This window comes from Haliotis rubra, unplaced genomic scaffold, assembly GCF_003918875.1.
Source record: "Haliotis rubra isolate DU_JTF1 unplaced genomic scaffold, ASM391887v1 Scf1247, whole genome shotgun sequence".
NCBI lineage: Eukaryota > Metazoa > Mollusca > Gastropoda > Lepetellida > Haliotidae > Haliotis > Haliotis rubra.
Window position 1 is genome coordinate 20,370 of NW_025765167.1, and position 21,937 is coordinate 42,306.

The following is a 21,937-nucleotide window of genomic DNA, read 5'->3' on the forward strand; positions in this document are numbered from 1 at the left end:
CTGGTACAAGTCAAAATATCAAATTATCAGGCAAATATCACGGGTACGAAAACCTTCGCTGTTCAGTTAGTCCAAGTACAATTAAAATGCATAAGGGCTCGTGAAATTATGAGAGATAATGACTTGCCACATATGTCTGTCTATTCTTTAACTTGACAGCATTTGTAAATTTAAAGGTTTATTTTAAAGCAGCAGTTATAGTTATATTGTGGGAGAAACCGTAAGGTTCACTACTTACGGTGATTACAATATTGATTACTGAAGTCACGCATGCAGTTGCACACCACGCTCAAACCGTTGCGTTGACAGTCTCCAGGGTAGCAGGGCCGTTCACGGTTACAATCGACTGAAAATATCAACAGTTCATGGCACCGTCTTACATTAATCAGATAGTGAAAAGTGAAGATATGTACATTTATACAGTTACCTTATATAAATAACGAATAATATTATCAATCGCTTCACCTGTGTCATAGAGACGCTTATGCAAATCCTCAGTTTGCCGAATTGACATTAATATTTTTAGGTCATGGCACACCAGTCGACCCTCCTTCCCATTTACAACAGTAACACGTGACATAAGAGTCGACAGCCTTCCCGCTGACAATAACAATACATGGCACGCCAGTCGACCCTCCTTCCCGTTCACAAGAGCAACACCTGACCTCCTAGTCTACCCTCATACCAGATCACAATAACAACACGTGACACCTGAGTCGACCCTACTTCATGTTTACAATAGCAACACGTGGCGCCTTAGTCGATCCCCTTTCGTGTTCACAATAGCAACACGTGACATAATAGTCGACCCCTCACCCGTTCCCAATAGCAACACGTGCTGCCCCAACACGACCCTTTTTCTGATTCAGGATAACAACACGTGACATCCCGGTAAACCCTACCTAACGTTCACAATAGCAACACGTGACATCCTAGTCGATCCTACTTCCCGTTCACAAGAGTAACACGTGACATCCTACGTGGCCCTACTTCATGTTCACAAGAGCAACACAATAGCTGTTTGCTATTTTGAAAGGGATGTAGGGTCGACTAGGATGTCACGTGTTGCTGTTGTGAATGGGAAGTAGGGTCGGCTATGATGTCACGTGTTGCTGTTGTGAATGGGATGTAGGGTCGACTAGAAAGTCACGTGTTTCTATTGTAAATGGGAAGAAGAGTCGACTATGATGTCACGTGTTTCTCTTGTGAACGGGAAGTAGGGTCGACTAGGATGTCACGTGTTGCTCTTGTGAACGAGAAGTAGGGTCGACTAGGAAGTCACGTGTTGCTATTGTGAACGGAATGTGCGGTTGACCAGGATGTCACGTGTTGTCATCCTGAATGAGAAGGGTCGTGTAGGGCGTCACGTGTTTCTATTTTCTATTTCACCATAGTCGATCTTCTTTCTGGTTCACAATAGCAATATGCGACATCCTAGTCGACCATCCTTCCCTTCACAATAGCAACACATGACGCTTTATACGACAGGATAACAACACTTGAGATCCAGGTCGACCATCCTTCCTGTTCACAATAGAACACGTGACATCCTAGTCGACCATCCTTCCCGTTCACAATAGAACACGTGACATCCTAGTCTACCATCCTTCCCGTTTAGAATAGAAACACGTGACATCCTAGTCGACCATCCTTCCCGTTCACAATAGAACATGTAATATCCTAGTCGACCATCCTTCCCGTTCACAAAAGAACACCTGACACCCTAGTCGACAATCCTTCCCATTCACAATAGAACATGAGTAGTATACACAATGGTGGAACTGGATCAGGTACTTCCCCAAGGACTCAAATAAGTCCCTAATCCAGTTTCACCATTGTGTATACTACTACTGAGGTGCAAGCCAAATTTGATGAAAATCGGTCAAATAGTTTCTGAAATATTGACTTTTAAGTAAGCATGGCGTTAGTCAGGAAAATGTCAAACACAATGGCACAATGTCCAACTTTTTGTCGTAATCAAGTCTTAATGAATGTAATGAAGTCATTGAGAGTGTTCCCAATGCAATTTTGCTATAGCGTAACTATCTGCCGAGATGCATGCAAGATTTCACGAAAATCGGTCAAATAGTTTAGGAAATAATCACTTTTTAGTGAGCATCGCGTTGGTCTGGCGAAAGGCTAACAATCCAACGTATTGTCGTACTTGTTATATATTATCGAGGCGAGAGGTGTTTTAAGCCGAATGAAACGCAGCTCTCGGCAGTTCCCCCGAGCTGCCTTGCTACCATCTCATTAGGAAGTACTTGTCGCGATGTGTGAGCTGTCTGAAGGTGAATGTAACCAAGGTCTCAGCAGTCATCACCTCGCTACCGTCTCGGGGGTTGCCCTGAGCGAGCGCCGTGGACGAGTATAATTGTGTGTGTGCATGTGTCTCGGCTCGGCTATGATGATGCACGGCCGGCTGACTAGCGAGGCTACAGATATCTGAAGGTGAATGAAACGCATCTCTCGGCAGTTCCCCCGGGTCGCCGAGCTGCCGACTCGGTATCACCGAGCGAGCGCTGTGAGCCAGTCGCAGTGTGTGTGAGTCTTGGCTCGGCTTGTACAGCCGACCGGCTGGCTTGCTGGCTGGCTGGCTACGTTATGTTTATTTCCACTAAATCATACCGCAGCTCTCGGCAGTCCCCTCGGGTCGCCTCGCTGCCGTCTGGGTAGTACCGAGCGAGTGCTGTGGGCGAGTCGCAGTGTGTGTTTGTGTGTGTGTCTCGGCTCGGCCATTATTCACAATGTGCAGCTCGCTGTAGAGCTGGCTGCCTGTTGGCTACATTATGTAATGATAGTTTTGGACCAGATTCCTCAATTTTACGATCCATTGCTCATGTGGGAGTAAAAATATGGTTAGAATGATGGTGGGTCGTCTCTCTCTATTGACAGTCGTACAGCTTATATCGATAAGTAGCTTTCATTTGCAAGTGCTATCAGCGTCCTCCGAATGTAATGGTAACAGAGCTAGGCTCACTATCCTAAGTTCCAGCATTCGAATCACACTTTGAGCAGAAACGTTTGCGACTTGGATGCCCTATTCAGACTGTATAGTCACCACGGCTCTGATGTTAAAATTAAAAGGGGTGTTTGTGAGAGACGAATTTAGGCTTTGAAATTGATGGCTGATAACACGAGAAAATACAACTCTGACATATTGTTGCGTTAACTTTGCGTCTATAGCCACATAGCATACCGCAACCTTAATAGCACACACACAGAGAAATAATCATGAGAACTATATCATACAGTGGGCGATCGAAAAAGGACTGTGTCATGAGGTACGATCATCAACTCCTCTCTGACGAAAGCTCTCGGCGGTCCGTCTTTCAAGTAGTACAAGTTCGGTTCGTTGTCTTTGATGTCGACCAGGTCTACGTTGTACGTTTTCATGGACCATATCAGATCGGTGGTGCGTTTTCTGTTGTCTCCCTCGTATTCTCCCAGCTGGTACAAGTACCTAACGCTGACCCAGTCCGGTAATTGTTTCTCTGTTATATCGCGACGTCCTGCTGCCGATGTCGATTCGACAGATTTCATTTTGATGGCTTCGACGGGTCTCTTGCCGACAAGTCTGGTGACTTCATTGTTGATGGCATCCACCACTCTAGGCAAGCGTATGACCCATTCCGTGTTTCTGTTTTGGGGATCCATTAAATCCTGCGAGTACTGATGTGAGAACAGGCGTTCGGCTAAGGTGGGATTGCATCTCTCGACTATGGCTTGGCTTCGGTGAGCTCCTGCCATGCCTCGTCTCACCTGGACAGCAGTTGTGACACGGCTCCCATGAACTCGCATCCGGGATCGATTTGCAATCTGGCAGGCCAGGTCAATCGACTGCATTTGTAGATGCATTCTAAGGCTTTGGCGACTTTGTTCGAATCTTTTGTCATCAACGGTTCGGCTTCCTTGTAGCGACTGGTGATGTTGACGACTGTCAGGGCGTACTTGTAGGTTTTGCCGCTCACCCTGTCGTGAGGTAGAAACAGGAGGTCGGCTTGGTGAACGCGATTCAGCGTCAAAATGCCAAATTTTCTTCTCGGGATGTACCGAGGCGCCGGCAGGTAAACTTGCCAGATAGCTTGTTTTTTTAAGCCAAGCTATGGCGATGTCTTCCGAGACTCTAGCGCCTTTGGTGAGTTTCAGGATGGCGTCCACACCTTTCCAGTACCGGCGTGGGCTGTAATACATTTTCTCCATGATGTATGTATTGCGTGCGTTTTAATTATTTAATATGTGCGTGTGTCCATACGCGTAAGTTGTGACGTCCTCGATGGCGATCCATCATTTCGTGTCCATGGGAGACAGCGACATCTTGTTGATGTGACTTTTGTTCATGTGTAGTGCTGCCAAGTTGTCATTGAATATTTTACTTCGATTGAACCTCAGGCTGGCTATGACTAGCTTCACGTTCTCGAGTTTTTTTCAAATTTTCCATTGTTTTGCCGAACACCGAGTTGTCTTTGAGCTTGTACAAGTTTTTCTCGAAATCGCTCGTGACCAGCTTTCGTAAATCCGTGTTCATTCTGGTGTAGGGCTTCATCCAAGGACTTTGATCGAACTCGAGCACCCTGTGTATTTTCATGAGCTTCATTCCCAGTGACAAGTACAGCTGCAGGTTGCGATAGTGAACGATGTATTTTGTCTTGTTTGTCTTGTCAAGTTCGTTACGAGTTTTTTTTTTACGTATTCACTTTATTGTTTCCCAGCAAGTTTCGTTGATATTCAGACATCCAGTCCGGGTTCACCATCAATCGTTCAGGACCTAGCGGATAGCTGTTGTGTGATTCGTGTAGTTCTTCGGGATAGTCCAAGTCCACTTCGAGCACGTAGCCTTTGTTCGAATCCGGAGCGATGCTATTCACGTCAATTATCTTGGGCGAGGAGACCCAATTGAATTGCCCGGTGGGGAGATACTGACTCATGGCCTAGCTGTACGGGTTGTTGGCATCGACATAGAGTATGTGTTTGGTCGGTTTGCCGGGGTCATGACCTGGAACGTACTTGTTGTTGCCTTTGTCATATCGTTTGGAGGAGATGGAAATCCCACCTCGCAAGCCTTTCTTCACGAACAGGTGCATGTCGTAATCCGTTAGCAGTTTCAGCTTCACGTTGGCCTTTCTCAACAAGGCGTCCCAAGAGAGACCGGGGTCCAGGCCGTACTGTTTCGAGCACATTTTTTTTTTTAATATCTCAAACACGTTGGCCAGCAGGAGCACGTCGATTTTCAAGTACAGGTCGTGGTAATCGCCAAAATTCTTGCTGCCAAATTTGTCCCACACGTTAATCGCGTGCGCGTAATCATCCTGAGAGATATTGGAATTGGTCAAGTTGCTGTAAAAGACGTCGATGGAAGGTAATCGTGTCTCATCGAACTTGGACCAATCGTCCATGTACTCGTAGGGGTAGACGCCCTTCCTCAGCAGCAGGGTCGAGTCTCGGGGTCGGTGTATCGATTGGTGATGTCAAAGTCGTCCAAGGTCGTTGGCATTCACCAGACTGTCTAGAGACAACAGCAGGAACTGAACGCTGTCGATAAATCTCAGACCATCTAACGAGAACGAGATGTCTTTTTCCATGTTGTTGGGGATGCACGTAATGTTGCCGTCGACCTTCGCAATGGCCTGCATGATCAGGTGAGAATCGTAACCGTGAAGATTGTGAGACACGACTGGGATTTTGATGGTTTTGGGATCGATTTTGAGCTTCAAGTTGCACCCGTTGTGAGCGCACCTATGTACTTGCCGGTGTCGTGGCAGTGATCTCTCGCGACATCCCCATTCAGGGGTTAGTCACAAACGTGGCAATTCTTACCTTGCCACGTTTGTGACTTCAGTCGTCTTTGGTCATGCGCATGGGGACGATGGTGTACAACTGTTTCCTGACGATTTTCTCTTCGTTTTGCCAACACGTGAAAAATCGTTCGGCCGTGTTGGGACCACGGGAGCGTTCGTTTGTCCGTCGCATCAAACGACCACGTACCAGAACCCTCAGGCTTTGTGTTCTTGAGTTTTATGCATGAAACTTTCCTGGGATGGAGTGACGGTGTCGACGTTTTTGATGAGGGCTTCGAAGTCGGAGTAGATGACGTAAGGCACGGGCATTTGATGATTGTGGTTGACGAGTTTCAAGATGTTGTCATTTTCGTCGGGCATGTCGATTCGGACGGCCGTCTCTCCCACGGCAATCCTCCCGTAGGGATTCCATCAGGTTGGCTCGCGTGAAGCCGTGCTGGCACCTTTCGCAAAAGTGTTTTTTCCCCGATGTGTTTCGATTGATCGTATAACAGTCTGCTCAGACTTTCAATATGTATATAGTGATACATACCCTCTTTTCCGATTGACTCGGTGCATATCATTTGGCATGGAACTGATTCGGTGCATGATGGTTGTATTGCCTTCGTGGTCGAAGATGTTGATGGCTTAATGGTTTATTTTTTTCAAATAGGGTCCAGTAGGAGATGGGTGTTGGTTTAACTAAGCCATCCCAGTTATATCCGTCGTCTTCGGGATAGCTTGAAGGCCTATTCTTATTAATAGCTACTGGAAATTTGGCAGCTCTCATCGCATATACTGCACAAGCATCGTCTTTATTTTTAATGTTATTAATGGCCTTTTTATTTTTGTAGTAAGGTGGCAAGTCTAGGTACGTTCCACGACTTCTTGCTTGTCTCTGAAGAAAGGCTGGATGTGCTCGTTGGTGCCAAGCAATCTCAATAGCTGAGGTTTCCACAAACGGGAGTAACCAATCACTCCGCGTTTTTGGCAATCTTTTTCAATTCTCGAACAGTAATCATCGTTGCTACATCAATGTGTGAAAACTTTTTTCTAAATGAAAAAAAATTATATTCAGATGCGAAGTCAAATCTCTGATAGGTTGTTCGCTATAGTCAGGTGCGAAGTCAAATCTCTAATAGGTTGTACGTTTTGTTTTTTTTATCGTTGAGATAGTCTCTTTTCATCAAGTAGATGAGATGGCCTCGTACCACGTCCGCTCCATGGGTTTTGCAACAACGATAATGGCACGTAATGCAGTTATACAGTGCATACCTTCCCATCTTTATGTATATTCCCTTAAATATATTTTAGTCTAATTGTTTGGCGATCAACACGGCCGCTAGACCCAGAGCCACAAAAATCAGTTCCCGGTCTTTCTGTTCCAGGGAAGGCATGTAAAACTGCAAGAGGATGGCTTCGTCGCCGAGAGGTTCGAGTCGTTTGCCGGTGAGCAGGTAGTATTCTACCTGATAGTTGGTCGTTGATGAACTGTATTCTCTGCACGCTTTTTTTGGTGTATTCGGCTTGCGCGACTTGCAGTTTCTCCAAGGCCAAATCGTTACGATTATGTTCCACTTCCATTTCGGCCGCGCTCGATGTTCGTAATTTGGAGAAGAGATAATTGCTGCCGGAAAATGCCAGGACGTTGACTAATGCACCACCGACAATCATGGCGATCGTAGCCATTCTTTTTATATTATGTGTTTTTTAATATTACTTCAAAATATTTTCCGGTAAAATTCCTTGTTTCAATAGAATGTCCTCGGTGGCCATCGCCATCCCTAAGTCCATGACGAGCATGCCCATGTCCTGCATGTTGAAATCGAGTTTGATCGTAGGCTGTTTGAGAACAATTTTCGTTAAGCGAGCGTAACCTATGCTTAGTCCGGCGACCACGGCGGCATGATATGCATCGTTGACGAATGTTTTTCCTTCGGACGACATCATGTGCATATAATATATATATTTTCAAACAAAAATTATAAGATAACATAGGGATTTATTTCTAATTGCTTCGTCTGCTGTTGCAGTGGTTGCTTGTGATTATATGGCAGCATAACGACGCCCACCCTTAATCCAGTTGCCACGGCAGCAACAATCCACTGAGTGTAATCGGTATTATTATTATTATTTTTGTGGTGCTTGGCTAAACCACCTTTTCTACCGGCAGCGACTTTTTTAGGATTCTTGATGGTGACTAGTCGTATCTGTGTCGTTGTCGTTGCTTCCTCAGTTGGCGTTGGTGTTTCCTCCTCCTGTTGTGCATCCATGTTGTATATTATTATCATTATTATTTTTTTCTTCTTTAAATTGACAATGCTTTGCCGTGATGATCGCCGCTGTCACCGGATCCAAAAACATCTGTGGTACAGCATGCAGCTAAATGCGCTCAAAGCGAGGTCGATGAACAGATCTTTCTCGAGATCTTCCAACAGGTAAAGTCGACGTTCCGGCAGAATGGGAAGGAAGTACGACGCTATGCCGGCGTAGACCTGCGTTATGACTGACCCTATGGTTTTCGTCATTTCGGCGCCGAGTCTGGCTTCGTATCTCGCGTACAGCTGTCGATTTCTTCGGCTGGCATTTTGTGAATTTTTATCGGGAGTGTCGTCGCCCCCACCCAAGTATTATTTGGCTTTGCCACCGACCGCGAGCGCCACCAGTCTCTCTCGCTTGTCGTTTTTATTATAATCATCATCCAACATTTGTTTGAGCAGTTCGTCGCACTCAATCTTATAATGTAACAAATGATTTTTAAGTCTAACAAAATAAAATGCGACGTACGCAAAACACAGCGAAATGAAAGTCAAGTTGCACACACCGATAGTTTCGAACATCATTTTGCTCGAGAGCTTTTTGAATTTTGCTCGATTTTTGCTTAAGCTAGCAGACTCTATACCCAACCGGTTTGTCGGTTTTCAACAGGAGTTTGGCAAGTTTCGTTTCGCGCGCTGTTTCTTTACTTGTTCCCATTCTTGTTTGCTCGGGATCACGCTGTTTTCTCGCAAGCAGTCCTCAAACGAATCCCTGTCCTTGCAGTGAAACAGGACGACCCATCGCGTCTGTATATCTTTTAGAACCGAGCTGAATTTCTGCGTCAAAACCCAAACGCTCTGTTTCATGTGTCGGTGCGAGAAGGTCAGGTACGATAGAGCGTCTCGTTTTTTAACCATCTCCTTGTCGGCGCTGCAGTCATCCAGGATGAACAGCATATCTCCTTTCAGCTTGTTGTGGTAAGTGCACAACCAGTCCTGCAGACGAATTTCCGGATCGATTTTGTGCACGTCCGGATCCGTCATCACCCACAGTCTCTTCGTGTACGTCTTGTTCACCCATAAAGTGGGGCAGAGAATGACGATGTGGTCAAACACATCACGATAGTAACCTCCCAGCATGTCCAGCATGAATGCGGTCTTGCTGCACCCTGTCTGACAACGCATGATGGCGCAGTGGGGATTGCGAGGTAAATCAATAAATGGCTTGCACGAATCTTCCATTGTCTATATTGAGTTGCGCGTCCATAATCAAGTACAAATATAAATTTAACTTGCCGACCGGACTTTGCGCTTTCTTGGTGATTTGGATGGTGATCCACTCGCTGCCATTGTCAATGCGGTGTCTGTCGTCGTACGTGGATCACATGTCCAGCCGCAGCGCGTAATGTTTTTCCAGGCAATCACCAATCTTCACGTAGGGCAAACCCAGTTCTTTGACAACATCGTTGACTTCAGGCGAGTGTTCCTTGATGGCTGGCAGTTTTCTTATCTCATCCAACTGCTGGTGGACTCACATGCCTTGTCTGAACAACTGGTTGGGTGACCTCGACGGTCACTTCCACTTTCGTGATCTCGGGATTGTATTCCGCCACGGGAATGATCACGATGCCTTTCATTGATCGAGCCGTCAAGTTCAGGTTGATGTTCCACAACATGTCGCTCTTGTCCTTGATGATCGTCCGGTGCCTCAGCATGCGATCATACAGGATGAATAGCTTTCCCGAGTACTGGTTGCGAATCTGTCGGGCTAGTACCTCGATCATGACCTTGACGAATTCCAGCGAGATGTTATCACCGATGTAGCTGGCCCCGGTGCCGTCCGGCAGGAAGATAAACTTGCCATAGTTGTTGCACGTGAGTTCGTATTCCAGGCCTGGTAAAACGACATGTGTCCCTTGAGCTGCTCGAAGTTGAGCGATATGCAAAACCTGTTCCCGTACTTTGCCGGTATCCCATCAAGCTGGTCTTGCATGAAAGCTCTTCCCACATGGATGTCGTTCGATTTGCAGGTAGCCCAACAAAGCCCTTGATACAACATGTTATCACGTTCGTTCTCGGTTCTCCACAGGTCCCGCTGATTTTGATGGCGGTTTTCTAGACAATGGCGCGACTCAGGTTGCGCATGATCGTGCGTTTGTCGTTCGTGGACTCCAACGTGATTTGAAAATCCAGTTGAGCCATGTCGGGTTTGATGACATCATTTGCGCCCAGATTGGGGAATCGAACCAACAGTGTTTGGTTTTGATCGATAGTGCTCGGATTGTTGGTGATGGTCACCAACTGACGCACAGCTTTGACACCCAGTGGCTCTCTCGATCTTCAGAAAGGATCTAGCTTTCGTTGGTAGTGCGACATTGTTTATATTGAAACTATGTATATAACTAAGTTTAATATAAAAAATGGCTGATTATATTCAGATGGACGATTTTGACGTCCACCAGCCTCTGCTGAACTACGATGATGCAGCAAAGGACACCTCGTTCATGGACGACACCGTGGGCAACGAACACCTTTAAAGCGGGCCATGGACGATCATAATGATGCCCTTAAGTGCGATAAAAATTACGTCGAACCATTGGGTCGCGACTATCCGAATTTCAAAATCGACAACGAAGGGACGCTGCGATTGAAAGCTCATCCGGAGGTCTATCTCATGAACAAACACACGCGAAAACCGCTCGCCTTGTCAACACTAGCCAGTCGCTGTGGCGGTAGTCAACTGATACGTGACGAACTAAACCTGCGAGATTGTGTCAGCGCACGATCCAAACAACTTCCACCGAAGGTCGTCTGAGATCTGCAAAACGTACAGACCGAACTCGGTGATGCTTGCGCCGCTGATGATCCGAGAGAAATGCCCCAGCATGCCAAAGAAGCGTCAGACGAAATCAAACAAATATATGACGAACCCTTGCCCGGTTTTGAATTTCCTCTTAGGGAACTTCGGGGTCTAGATGAAGCCTTGAAAAACGTGCGCAGAGAACTCGTGAACAACATGGGTAAACGGTACGAAATTGACGAGCACCTCATCGAGACATGCGTTTCATTCAGCCTCAGACAGCTCACACATCGCGACAAGTACGTCCTAACGACATGGTAGCAAGGCAGCTCGGGGGAACTGCCGAGAGCTGGGTTTCATTCCGCTTAAAACACCTCTCGCCTCAATAATATATAACAAGTACGACAATACGTTGGATTGTTAGCCTTTTGCCAGACCGACCCCATGCTCACTGCAAAGTGATTATTTCTAAACTATTTGACCAATTTTCGTGACATTTTGCATGCATCTCGGCAGATAGTTACGCTATAGCAAAACGGCATTGGGTACACTCTCGATGACTTCATTAGATTAATAAAGACTTCATTACGACAAAAAGTTGGACATTTTGCCTTTTCCCGACTGACCCCATGCTCACTTAAAAGTCAATATTTCTAAACTATTTGACCGATTTTCATCAAATTTTGCTTGCACCTCAGTAGTAGTATACACAATGGTGGAACTGGATTAGGGACTTATCCAAGGCCTTAATTTGGTCCTAGTTGACCATCCTTCCCGTTCACAATAGAACACGTGACATCCTAGTCGACCATCCTTCCCGTTCACAATAGAAACACATGACGCCTTACATGACAGGATAATAACACGTGACATCCTTGTCCATCCTCCTTCCTGTTCACAATAGAACACGTGACATCCTTGTTGGTCCACCTTCCCGTTCACAATAGCAACATGTGACAGCCTATTCGACCATCCTTCCCATTCACAATAGCAACACATGACATCCCACTCGACTCTCCTTCCCATTCGCAACAGGCCAATTTGATGACACAATACACAAGAAAACAGCCCATGCTTTGGCAGGTAATGATGGCCCTCCAAAAGAGAAGAGAAATGAAATAGGGTACCATCTCGCTACAACACAAAATGAACTCAACCCGTGATTCACAGTAAGATTTGGTAGCCCAAGTGTTTGAATGTTCCGTTATTCATCGATGACTGTTCCTCAAGCTGACTGCCACGGAATTACAGTATTTGTGGCTCCATCAAAGACTATTGCTAATAGCGGTATGACATCTCACAATAGGTTGGTTGGTTGTTTAACAGAGCACTCAGCAAATATTCCAGCTATATGGTGGTGATCTGTAAATACGCCAATCTAGACCAAGACCAATTCTAACCCGGATCTTCACGGGTGCCTGACAATAGGAGTACAAAAAACCCTAGGCAACTTGCCTTTCTATGAATTTTTAGAAAACACTACAAAATATGTACTTACATCCAGTGCATGTCGCTCCATAATATCCGGGCCTGCATGTACATCTTCCTGGAGACGTGCAGGTCCCACCGTTAGCACACTGCGGGTAACAGATTGCTGAAAGAACACAAAGTGCACAAAATTAGAAGATTATTGTCAATTGTTCTTTAAACAAATTCAGAACAACCTATCACATGGTCTACAATTGTTCTGAAACGACAACAGAGAAGTAGACAACCGTGGTATTAATCCATGATCTTTTTGTTCAACAGAAAAGTAAAAAGTGATAGATTTGTAACAGTAATTACGTCTGTTGCAGTTTTGGTTTCCATTGTAGTCGGTCCACCCGGCACAGCACTTATAACGCGAGGTATAAACGGCTACAGTTACAGATGCATGGCCACAACACCTGAAACAGAAATAGTTTTCATCTCGTCAATAATTTAATTACGAGATTGTAGAACTACCATCGGGAGTGTTTTCTACTGACGTTTCTGAGTCACTGAATGTTTGAGGTAAGCCAACCTGGCTATACCTTTTATAAATTTCTTAAAATTCTCTGCTGGATACATGGACGGAAGTAACACCAAAACGTATCATAACAGATGCAGTTGTATCAATGCTATAAACTAATGCCATGACATTTGTCAGGTTCCTATCCTTTAAAAATTAATCGCGGGTGTACAATTTCATTCAGAAACACTAAACAACCAAACTGTTAAAGGTCATAGGTACAAGGGTCACTAACATGAAATCACAAAACAGTCTTAATTTAGATGCATTTACACCATCACAATAAGGGAGTTCACAATAAAACTTATTCAATGGATTCGGACCCGTGGGGTCCGGGGTTAGAATATTGATCTTCAGTAACCCATGCTTGTTGTAAGTGGCGACTCATGTGATCGGGTGGTCAGGCTCGCTGACTTGGTTGACACATGTCATCGGTTCCCAGTTGCGCAGATCGATGCTAATGCTGTTGATCACTGGATTGTCTGGTCCAGACTCGATTATTTACAGACTGCCGTCATATAGCTGGACTATTGCTGATTGCGGCGAAAAACTAAATTCACTCACTCAATGGATTCGGATAAACTCACCTCCACCACCAACAACGTGCTGTACAGTGTCCTCTCCGGGTTTCATAGTGAACCACGGCATGAGGACAGTGGTGTCTGAAACAGAACATTTACACTCGAGAAAACAAATCTGATCGAGAGGATGAGGTATTGAAATTATCCTTGTAGCCCTCTGGAAAGTTGTTTTTGTAATACAACACAATCTTAAATGTTTCAGTTACTACAACTATTGGACATGTTCAGGTTACTAACTGTCTCTCTCGTTTTTCTTTGCTTTGTTACACTTCTGCGTTAAGAATTTGGTTATCATCAAGTATGCACTATCTATTTTATCAATTAACTGAACTCTTAGTGACCCTAAGCAGCCTGACTGTACCAAAAAATGCTCATTTAAACAGATTATAATATGTTGGTGCAATATTCCGTCCACAGTGTGGTTGATCAATGCCCAAATTAAAGATGATAAGTCAAAAGTCCTATTCTTGAAGCTGTTTAAGATTAGCCTGGAATGCAGAAAGAGAGGAAGATTTAACTTGGTGAGAGATCTACTGTGAAGTGCCACAGGATAGCTGGTATCTTTTCAAAACCGTCTTGGGAGTGACATTTGGGACAGATTACATTTAAGATTCCTGACTTGTTGTTGCGTCACGACCAACTCCTGGAAACAGCCGGTACAGATGCATATGTGAGAGAGATCCCTTGAGGATAATTCGTGTGTCATCTGCAGCCAATACAAGAGTAATGAGTGATATCTTCTTGCAGCAATGGATCACACAAACACCAGCATTTTGCTTCAGTTGTTTGTTGAGGAGATTTTGTCTGATGTTAAAGAAGTCTCACATACGATGATGTCCGAGGCCATCTATCTTAACTGACAAGGTTTTTTTCGTTTTTAAAAATTCAGAAGATATTGAGTACTTTTACACACTCATTCTTGTGGAAATAACCTGTTATTCTGATAGATTTCCTCTTTTAATTTTTATCACCCATAAGTCTGTCATTGGGATTTTTATCGTCCACTGTGTCGTCCTCTTGTTTTCGTGAAATGAGATTAAATATTAGTTCAAATGTATCATAAAGGTGATACAAAGTTGAACTTAATTCTATGGATAGTGGATTTACCTAGAAACAATCTCTTCTGGATCAAGGAATGCTACACACTACATCATTGATAGGCTTATGTATATGTTTCTTGTCTCCATCCCTAAGGGTGTAATTTAGGTGAGCTTCAATAAATGGGATACAGCCACATGTGTCAACAAAGTCAGCAAGTAGTATACACAATGGTGGAACGGGACCACAAAGGTGTACCAAGCCTATAATGTCCAAACTATCCAATTCGGCTCCCAGAGTCACAAAAAATGAGTGTTTTTGCACAAAACTGTATTTGAGGTTTTGGCCCACTCTTTGTTTGCATTCTTTTTCTTTGGTGGTTCCCAATAGACTATCCAACCCCAAGACAGGGTTTTCGGGGAAAAAACTCACCAGTATGTCAATGCAAGTGCACTCGAATTAGAGATGCAATAGGTACATAGGTATAGAACACAACAAAATGCCCAGAACCAAGCTATCGTGCGAAGCCTATGCCGAGATCCGATCAGGTCGTTTGTCACTTTGGGAAGCGAAGAGGAAGTACCACATATCGCTATAGACCCCAAGCCACAGAAAACGACAACTATTTCCGACATGGCCGAAGTCTTCGAGAGCCTGCTGGAGAAGTGTCCCCACATATTGCTTTCGGACTGAAATACTCCATGGGGTTCTCATTCCGGTATGCAGCCTCTGCTTTGTCGAATGCCTCGAGTGGGAAGCAAAGGCGGATTTCCTCTCTTGTATACAATATGCATTGCTGCAAAAAATATGTATTTCTTTATACTATATTTCCCCATCGCGTACACATATATTTTTTCTACTTCATGTAGTGGGGGTGCCTGGGGTAGACCTTTGAAACTGGTTGGGGTGTGGCGGTTCTGCTTGTCCTGATAGCTGTCGGAACATACAAGACTCTTTCTCGCTGCATGGACAATTGGCTGCCAACTCGTCGATGAGGAATTGGTAGCACAGGCACCACGAGAGTCAATCGTCGTCGTACAGGTTCTCTACATTTGAGAGAAAGTAGTGGATTACGATTTCTTCCAGAACCTCGAGTGGAAGTCACTTCTCCTTGGGTGGTGTGAAGTCTATCACTTTGTTTTTCCAAAGAACGCATTTCTTGCTGTTGACACAGTGGTCGATGGTGCTGCACTTGCACATAGAATTATCTCGCTTGAAGAGAGTTGGGAGTTCCAATAGAGCAGCCAGGCAGTCGGTGCATCAGTGGTGTCTGTCCTTGTGTTCCGGTCAACAGTAGTCATCCACGAGAACGATGTGGAATTTGCCCGCCGCGGGGCAAAATTAGTTGGGTGGGTAGAGGTAGACGAAATCAAGTATTTTGCCGTCTTCTCACGAATGGGGAAAGTACAGTTATTGTCGTCGGAAGTTATTATCGTCTGTGGCTCGGTGTCTATACCACCTCGGATTCGCGAGTATCGGGCTTGTGATATGTGGTACTTCCTCTTCGCTCCCCAGAGGGACAAACGACCCGATCGGATCTCGGCATAGGCTTCGCACGATAGCTTGGTTCTGGGAATTTGTTGTGTTCTATACCTATGTACCTAGTGTACACTTACATCGACATACTGGTGATTTTTTTCCCTGTCTTGGGGTTGGATAGTCTATTGGGAACCACCAAAGAAAAAGAATGCAAACAAAGAGTGGTCCAAAACCTGAAATGCAGTTTTGAGTCTGGGAGCCGAATTGGATAGTTTGGACCTTATAGGCTTGGTGCACCTTTGTGGTCCTGTTCCACCATTGTGTATAGTACTACATCTTACGACAAGCATGGGTTCCTTAAGAACAATTCTAACCTGGATCTTCATGGGTTTTAGCTTGGGGTGAATGGGTTAAAATAATAGACACCTTCATCTAAGGGATATCTAAATAATTTAAGAACTGATAGTAGCAGATTTACGCAAAGTGTGCACATCGGCTTTTACGTTTATATCCTCATAAACGCAAAACGCTAATGAAGTTTATTCTTATAACTAAAGAAAGACAACAATAATAACTTCACAGACTGCAAATGAAAACATTAACAATAAAAGCCCAAATTGATGAGAACCGAACGAAATGAATGGCATCATTCAGAATGGATTAAAATAATAAAACAACTACATCTTGGGGATATCTAATTAATAACAAAATGATTTACAAACAATTGTTTGGTCGATTTTTAAATGCCACTTTCAGCAATAAGTATTCCGGTGTGTAAACCATCAGGTCTGAATCAGACAATCCATTGAGTGGCACACACCGCTGAGATAGATGATAGCTGATTCTAAAATAGATGAAAAGAACGTAGCAAGGTCATGTGCCCATAATTAGGATGATTTTACCAATTCAAAATGATATAATTTACACAAAATAGCATTTGTAGTGCATGAGTATTTATCAGGAATCTAGCGGCTTATCCCCGGCCTACCATATATGTTTTAGGTTTAATATTTAAATTTTTTAAAGTTCAAGTTTCTGTGGAACAATTCAACACAGTCAGATTCATTTATCAAAATGGACGTGTTTCCCCATTTCTTAAAACTTAATGTGATGACTCAACTGTGTTATTTGTTCCTGGAAACAAGGGATAGATGATGCCTGCATCATCTGCAAATGGGGATAATACCAGATCACGGTTATACCTTGGTGACAATTTTCAGTCCTGGTGTTTTCAACAAACATTGAAAACGAAAGTTCACCTTCAAGTGTTGATTGTTTATGCTATTGAACAGATACTTTTACTTCTTAATCTTCTACCATATATTGTCACATCACAATAATCACTAGCTGAAAACCGCGTTCTCAATGTGATGAGATATGTGGTGTTTATGTTTTTTTGGAACAGGTCGACTGAAGCGAATGGGTCGAGTAAAGAAATACATTCATGAGTGTATCATGATATTCAGGATTCAATATACTACTCACAATTTGTGTCATAGAAAGTTTGATGAACACGTGCAAGCATGTTTTTGTACTGCCGTTGGTGAACGATACATTGTTAAAAGGACATGTAGGCAGTGCCATATATACATTTGCACGTGCATTTTATGCTATTAGATGAGCATGCAACCTCACGCTGTCAGCTCACACTTTGTGTGTGTATTGTTGATGAAGGTTTTGACATTTCGTTACGTTTGTCATTACTTTTAACACTCGTAATACCTCCTCAACGTCAAAGATGTCGTTTGATGTCAGAGCAATTGGGGATATGCATGCTTGAATCAGGCTTCTTACAACGTAACATTACCAATGCACTAAATGTCAGCCAAAGCATTGCTAGCAGAGTGTGAAACCGGCATCAACCGTCATGATTGTGGTCGTCAAAGCTCGACTACACAACGACAAGACTATTTAATCACCGTTCAGGCATGACGTCATGCCTGACAGCCACCAGCCTCCGAGATGACCTCAACGCGTTAACGTATCCACCCAGACAATACGGAATCGTCTTCATGCAGCTGGCCTAAACTCCAGGAGGGCATGTGTTCGCATCTCATTGACCATACGTCACAGGCGGGAACGTTTGATTTGGGCTCATGATCATGTCACTTGGACACATAACGACTGTGCACAGTTCTCCTTACTGGCGACAGGCGTTCGGTACTGGGATGAAATCCGCAATGTGTACGTGAGACCCTTCACTGGTGCCGTTGGTCCAGAGTTCATCTTTATGGACGTTAACGCCCGTCCAAGGTGGTGGATAGGTTTCTGGAAGAGGAAACACTTGTCCATATGGAATGACGCAAGCCCTATTGAACAAGTGTGGAACATGCTAAAGGTTGCCCTTTCTGGAAGTCAGGCACAACCCGGGACTCGGAAGAACTCGGAAAACCCTGGTCGAGGTATGGAATAACCTTCCAATGGGAAGCATCCGGGTTCTTATTGCCAGCATGAACCATCGATGCCAAGCTGTCATTCAGGCACGGTGAGGTCACACTCGTTACTGACATTAACTTTGAAATAGCTAAAATCAAAGGTCATATTAAAAAAAGTCGGAATTTCAATGAAAATTCCTGAACCATCAACTCTTTATAAAAGTCTTATACATATTTCCAACGTATGCGGTGGATAAACCGAACTCATAACATGTGATCCCTATCGAATTGTGAGTAGTATATGTGCACATGTCTGGTATGGGACATGAGGTAGACTTCTACTTCATGCACAACACTTGACATACGCCACCAGTGCGGGATATATTTATATTGCCATTATTTGTTGTCACCTATGTAGCGCACAATGTTAGTGGTTTATCGTGAAATTCCTGGCATTTTGGTATGGTTGAGAGAGTCGCTGCGTTGTTACCAGTAAAGAGGCAAGTGGATTGTTCGATGCATTATAGACACAGAGAACAGTATTATGCTCAAGAAGGAAGAAAACTCTTTTCTCTTTTCAACCTCAGCTCACCAGCTTCTAAAATACCTTTCATGCATCCAGACAGGGAAGTTGAATAGGTCAGCCATTGTCGAACAAAGAAGTTAGTGTTCAGTTCACAAAGCCTTTGTATGGGAAAAAAAATGACAATCTGCACGTGGTGTCATATTTTGTTACGTGGCTATCAAGTCGTAATGCTTTGGCGGCAGGTGTGACCATTACTTGGATTCACTTCAATATGAAATTGTATTGACAAAAATGAGTCAGATTTATATCAACTGTTATAGTATGCCAGTTGCATGTTCTATAACCTTCAGAATTGTGATATAGATATGTTGTAGACAAAACATAATCATTGTGAGTCGGGATTCGAAGACCCTATCATAGACAACTGGAAATTCAATGAATACTATCATTTATGATATACCCATGTAAACTTAGGATAATAATACAGGGGTGCAATACGGATGACATGGTCAAATTCCGTATTGCACCCTAGATTCCGTATTGAACCCCTGCCGGTTCTACTTTCTTATCTTATTAAGTAACAGATTCAGGCAAGATAAGAGGGTATATAATAACTATTGAACGTCATACTAGTGCATTTGGATGTTTTGTATTGAACGAGAAGATGTCATGGGAGCAGAGAGGCAGCGAGTTCGAAGAACATATATATATATACATATATAAAACATATAGAACATATATGTTCTAGCAAAGCTCGGCTCCATCATTATTCTCTCAGAACGTTCACTAAAGCCATCGTAAACACAAGACGTGACAAGACCAGGAAGTCAAAAAAACCAAAATAAAGCCAAGGGAGGCACTATCGAAAAGACGTGCCGCTACAAATACTATTGCCATTGAACATATATGATACGAGATGTGAGCCAAAATCCACACTCAAAACTTTAAACATTGTGACCCATAATGACTATCACTTAATCAATGTGATATTACAAATGACAATAAAACACACTCTCGTAACACAGTCAACTACATACTGAAAATCATTATGGAATCAGAGAAAGATAATATGACACTAATCAAGACTGAAGCTTTAATTTCACATACCTCCAACAGCAGATTTCACAAATTATCAGCATTACGTTTCTTAGTGTCGTCTCTTTTTGGCGAAAATGTATTTATTCCACGAAAATATATGTTTTTGTCTATATATCCGGATGTTAATGAATTTTTATCAAATTTCGTGAGAATTTCTAATGCAATCGTATTGGCGTAGTTTAAGTATAAAATTTGTAGCGACTACGATAAAATCGTAGAGGTTGGCATCTCTGCATGTGAATGTGGACGTAGATAGCTACGTTTTCACAGCCTCTTTTCTCCTACTTATTGATATCTTAGCCAACATAGACTCCGGTTAACTGCGGTCGGTCGGATTGGATCGGATTGGCATTGATCGGTTCTCACAAACTCCATGACACGTGAGTTGCTCGTTGTCAGGAACGTATGTGGACAGGTCGACTGAAGAAAGACAGTCATCTGTAAATGAAGTCCTTTAGGGTTTGGAAATGAGTCACACGATATATTTTCCACAGTATGACATTGTGTCCCCAGTACCCCATGTCTGTCCTTAAGGAGGGTCTACCTCTATTATATATTAAACAGGTTGTCTGCCTGGAGAGTCGGACCGTTGTGATCCGTTCCGATCGTAGCCAAATAAACTCTGTCAAAAAAGAAACGCAACCCCTGTCCTCAGATATGAAAAATTCGTTTGAATGAAGTTATTGCTTCCAAACTGAATTTTATTCGAATGTATTGAAATGATACACGTAATAAATGAAGATTACCATCCAAACAACTGCATTTGTACGCATAAGTGTATTTTATTGCTTATTCCGTCACAACGCATGAAATGACCCTCATGGTGACTTCGCACAAAAGAAACACATGCAAATCATGAAAATGGCAGTTAATGTAGGGGTGTATAAAAGCCCATGTGCTTCCGTATTATATTCATTCATTTGTCGCCGAAAAGCTGTGTTAAAAATGCCACGATTGAGTGCTGCCGACCGAAATATCGCCATTGGTCGTGTTCAAGCCGGAGAAAGTTTTGGAACTGTTGCACGGCACCTAAATGTTCACAAAACAACGATATCCCGACGTTGGAGCCGCTACAACAACTTCAATTTGACCAACGATCGCCCGAGAAGTGGAAGGCCAAGAATCACGACCCCCCCTTCAAGATCGGTACATCCGGGTCCATCACCTGTGTAATCGGCATGCCCTACCAACCGTGACTGCCACACAAATACCAGGTTTGAGGAGAGTGTCAGCTCAAACGATTAGGAACCGTCTGAAAGAAGCGGGTTTACGTGCCTGTAGACCAGTTGTTGGACCTGTACTACGCCCCCTACATCGACGCCGACGACTCAGGTGGTGCAACAACGTAAGGATACGGACTTTACAAAACTGGAGGCGAATCTGGTTTTCTGATGAATCACGTTTTCTTTTGCAACGTCACGACGGAAGACAGCGTCTGTATAGGAGACGTCATAAACGTTTTGCGCCCATCTGCGTCCGACAGGTGGACAGATTTGGCGGAGAAAGCGTCATGGTTTGGGGAACCATCTCATACAACCAGAAATCAGACTTGGTGATCGTTCCAGGGAACCTGACAGCCCAACGTTACATCAACCACGTGTTAGAGCTTCACCTTCTCCCGATTATTGACCAACAGACACAGATTTTTCAACGGGACAACGCCCGGCCTCATACTGCACGTGCAACAATGAACTTTCTGCAGAATTCCAACGTCAATGTCTTGCCATGACCCTCTAAATCACCAGACCTCAACCCTATTGAACGCCTGTGGGATACTCTGGATCGACGCGTACGTCAACGTCAGCCGCCGCCACAGACGCTGCAACAGCTCGCCGTTGCACTGCAGGAGGAGTGGAGAGCCATTCCCCAGGAAAGAATCCGGCGTCTTATCCGTTCTTGTCCAAGGAGATGCCGTGCAGTGATTGCAGCGCGTGGTGCTCATACGAGATACTGAGAAAGACGCCCCCCCTGGTGACAAACTGGTGTCTGTGAGATGACTTTTGAAATGACAATTT

At 44.0% G+C, this 21,937-nt stretch overlaps 1 protein-coding gene across 1 annotated transcript in view; it reads right to left on the reverse strand.

Annotated features, from left to right (window-relative positions):
• LOC124266311 overlaps positions 1-21,937 on the reverse strand; it is a 39,449-nt gene that overhangs the window by 12,576 nt on the left and 4,936 nt on the right. Inside the window, exons 2-5 of the mRNA XM_046701122.1 lie at positions 13,413-13,487; positions 12,621-12,721; positions 12,334-12,429; positions 239-346 (exon numbers count right to left, since the gene is read on the reverse strand). Coding sequence (XP_046557078.1) covers positions 239-346; positions 12,334-12,429; positions 12,621-12,721; positions 13,413-13,487 — 380 coding nt within the window. The remainder of the gene's footprint in view (positions 1-238; positions 347-12,333; positions 12,430-12,620; positions 12,722-13,412; positions 13,488-21,937) is intronic.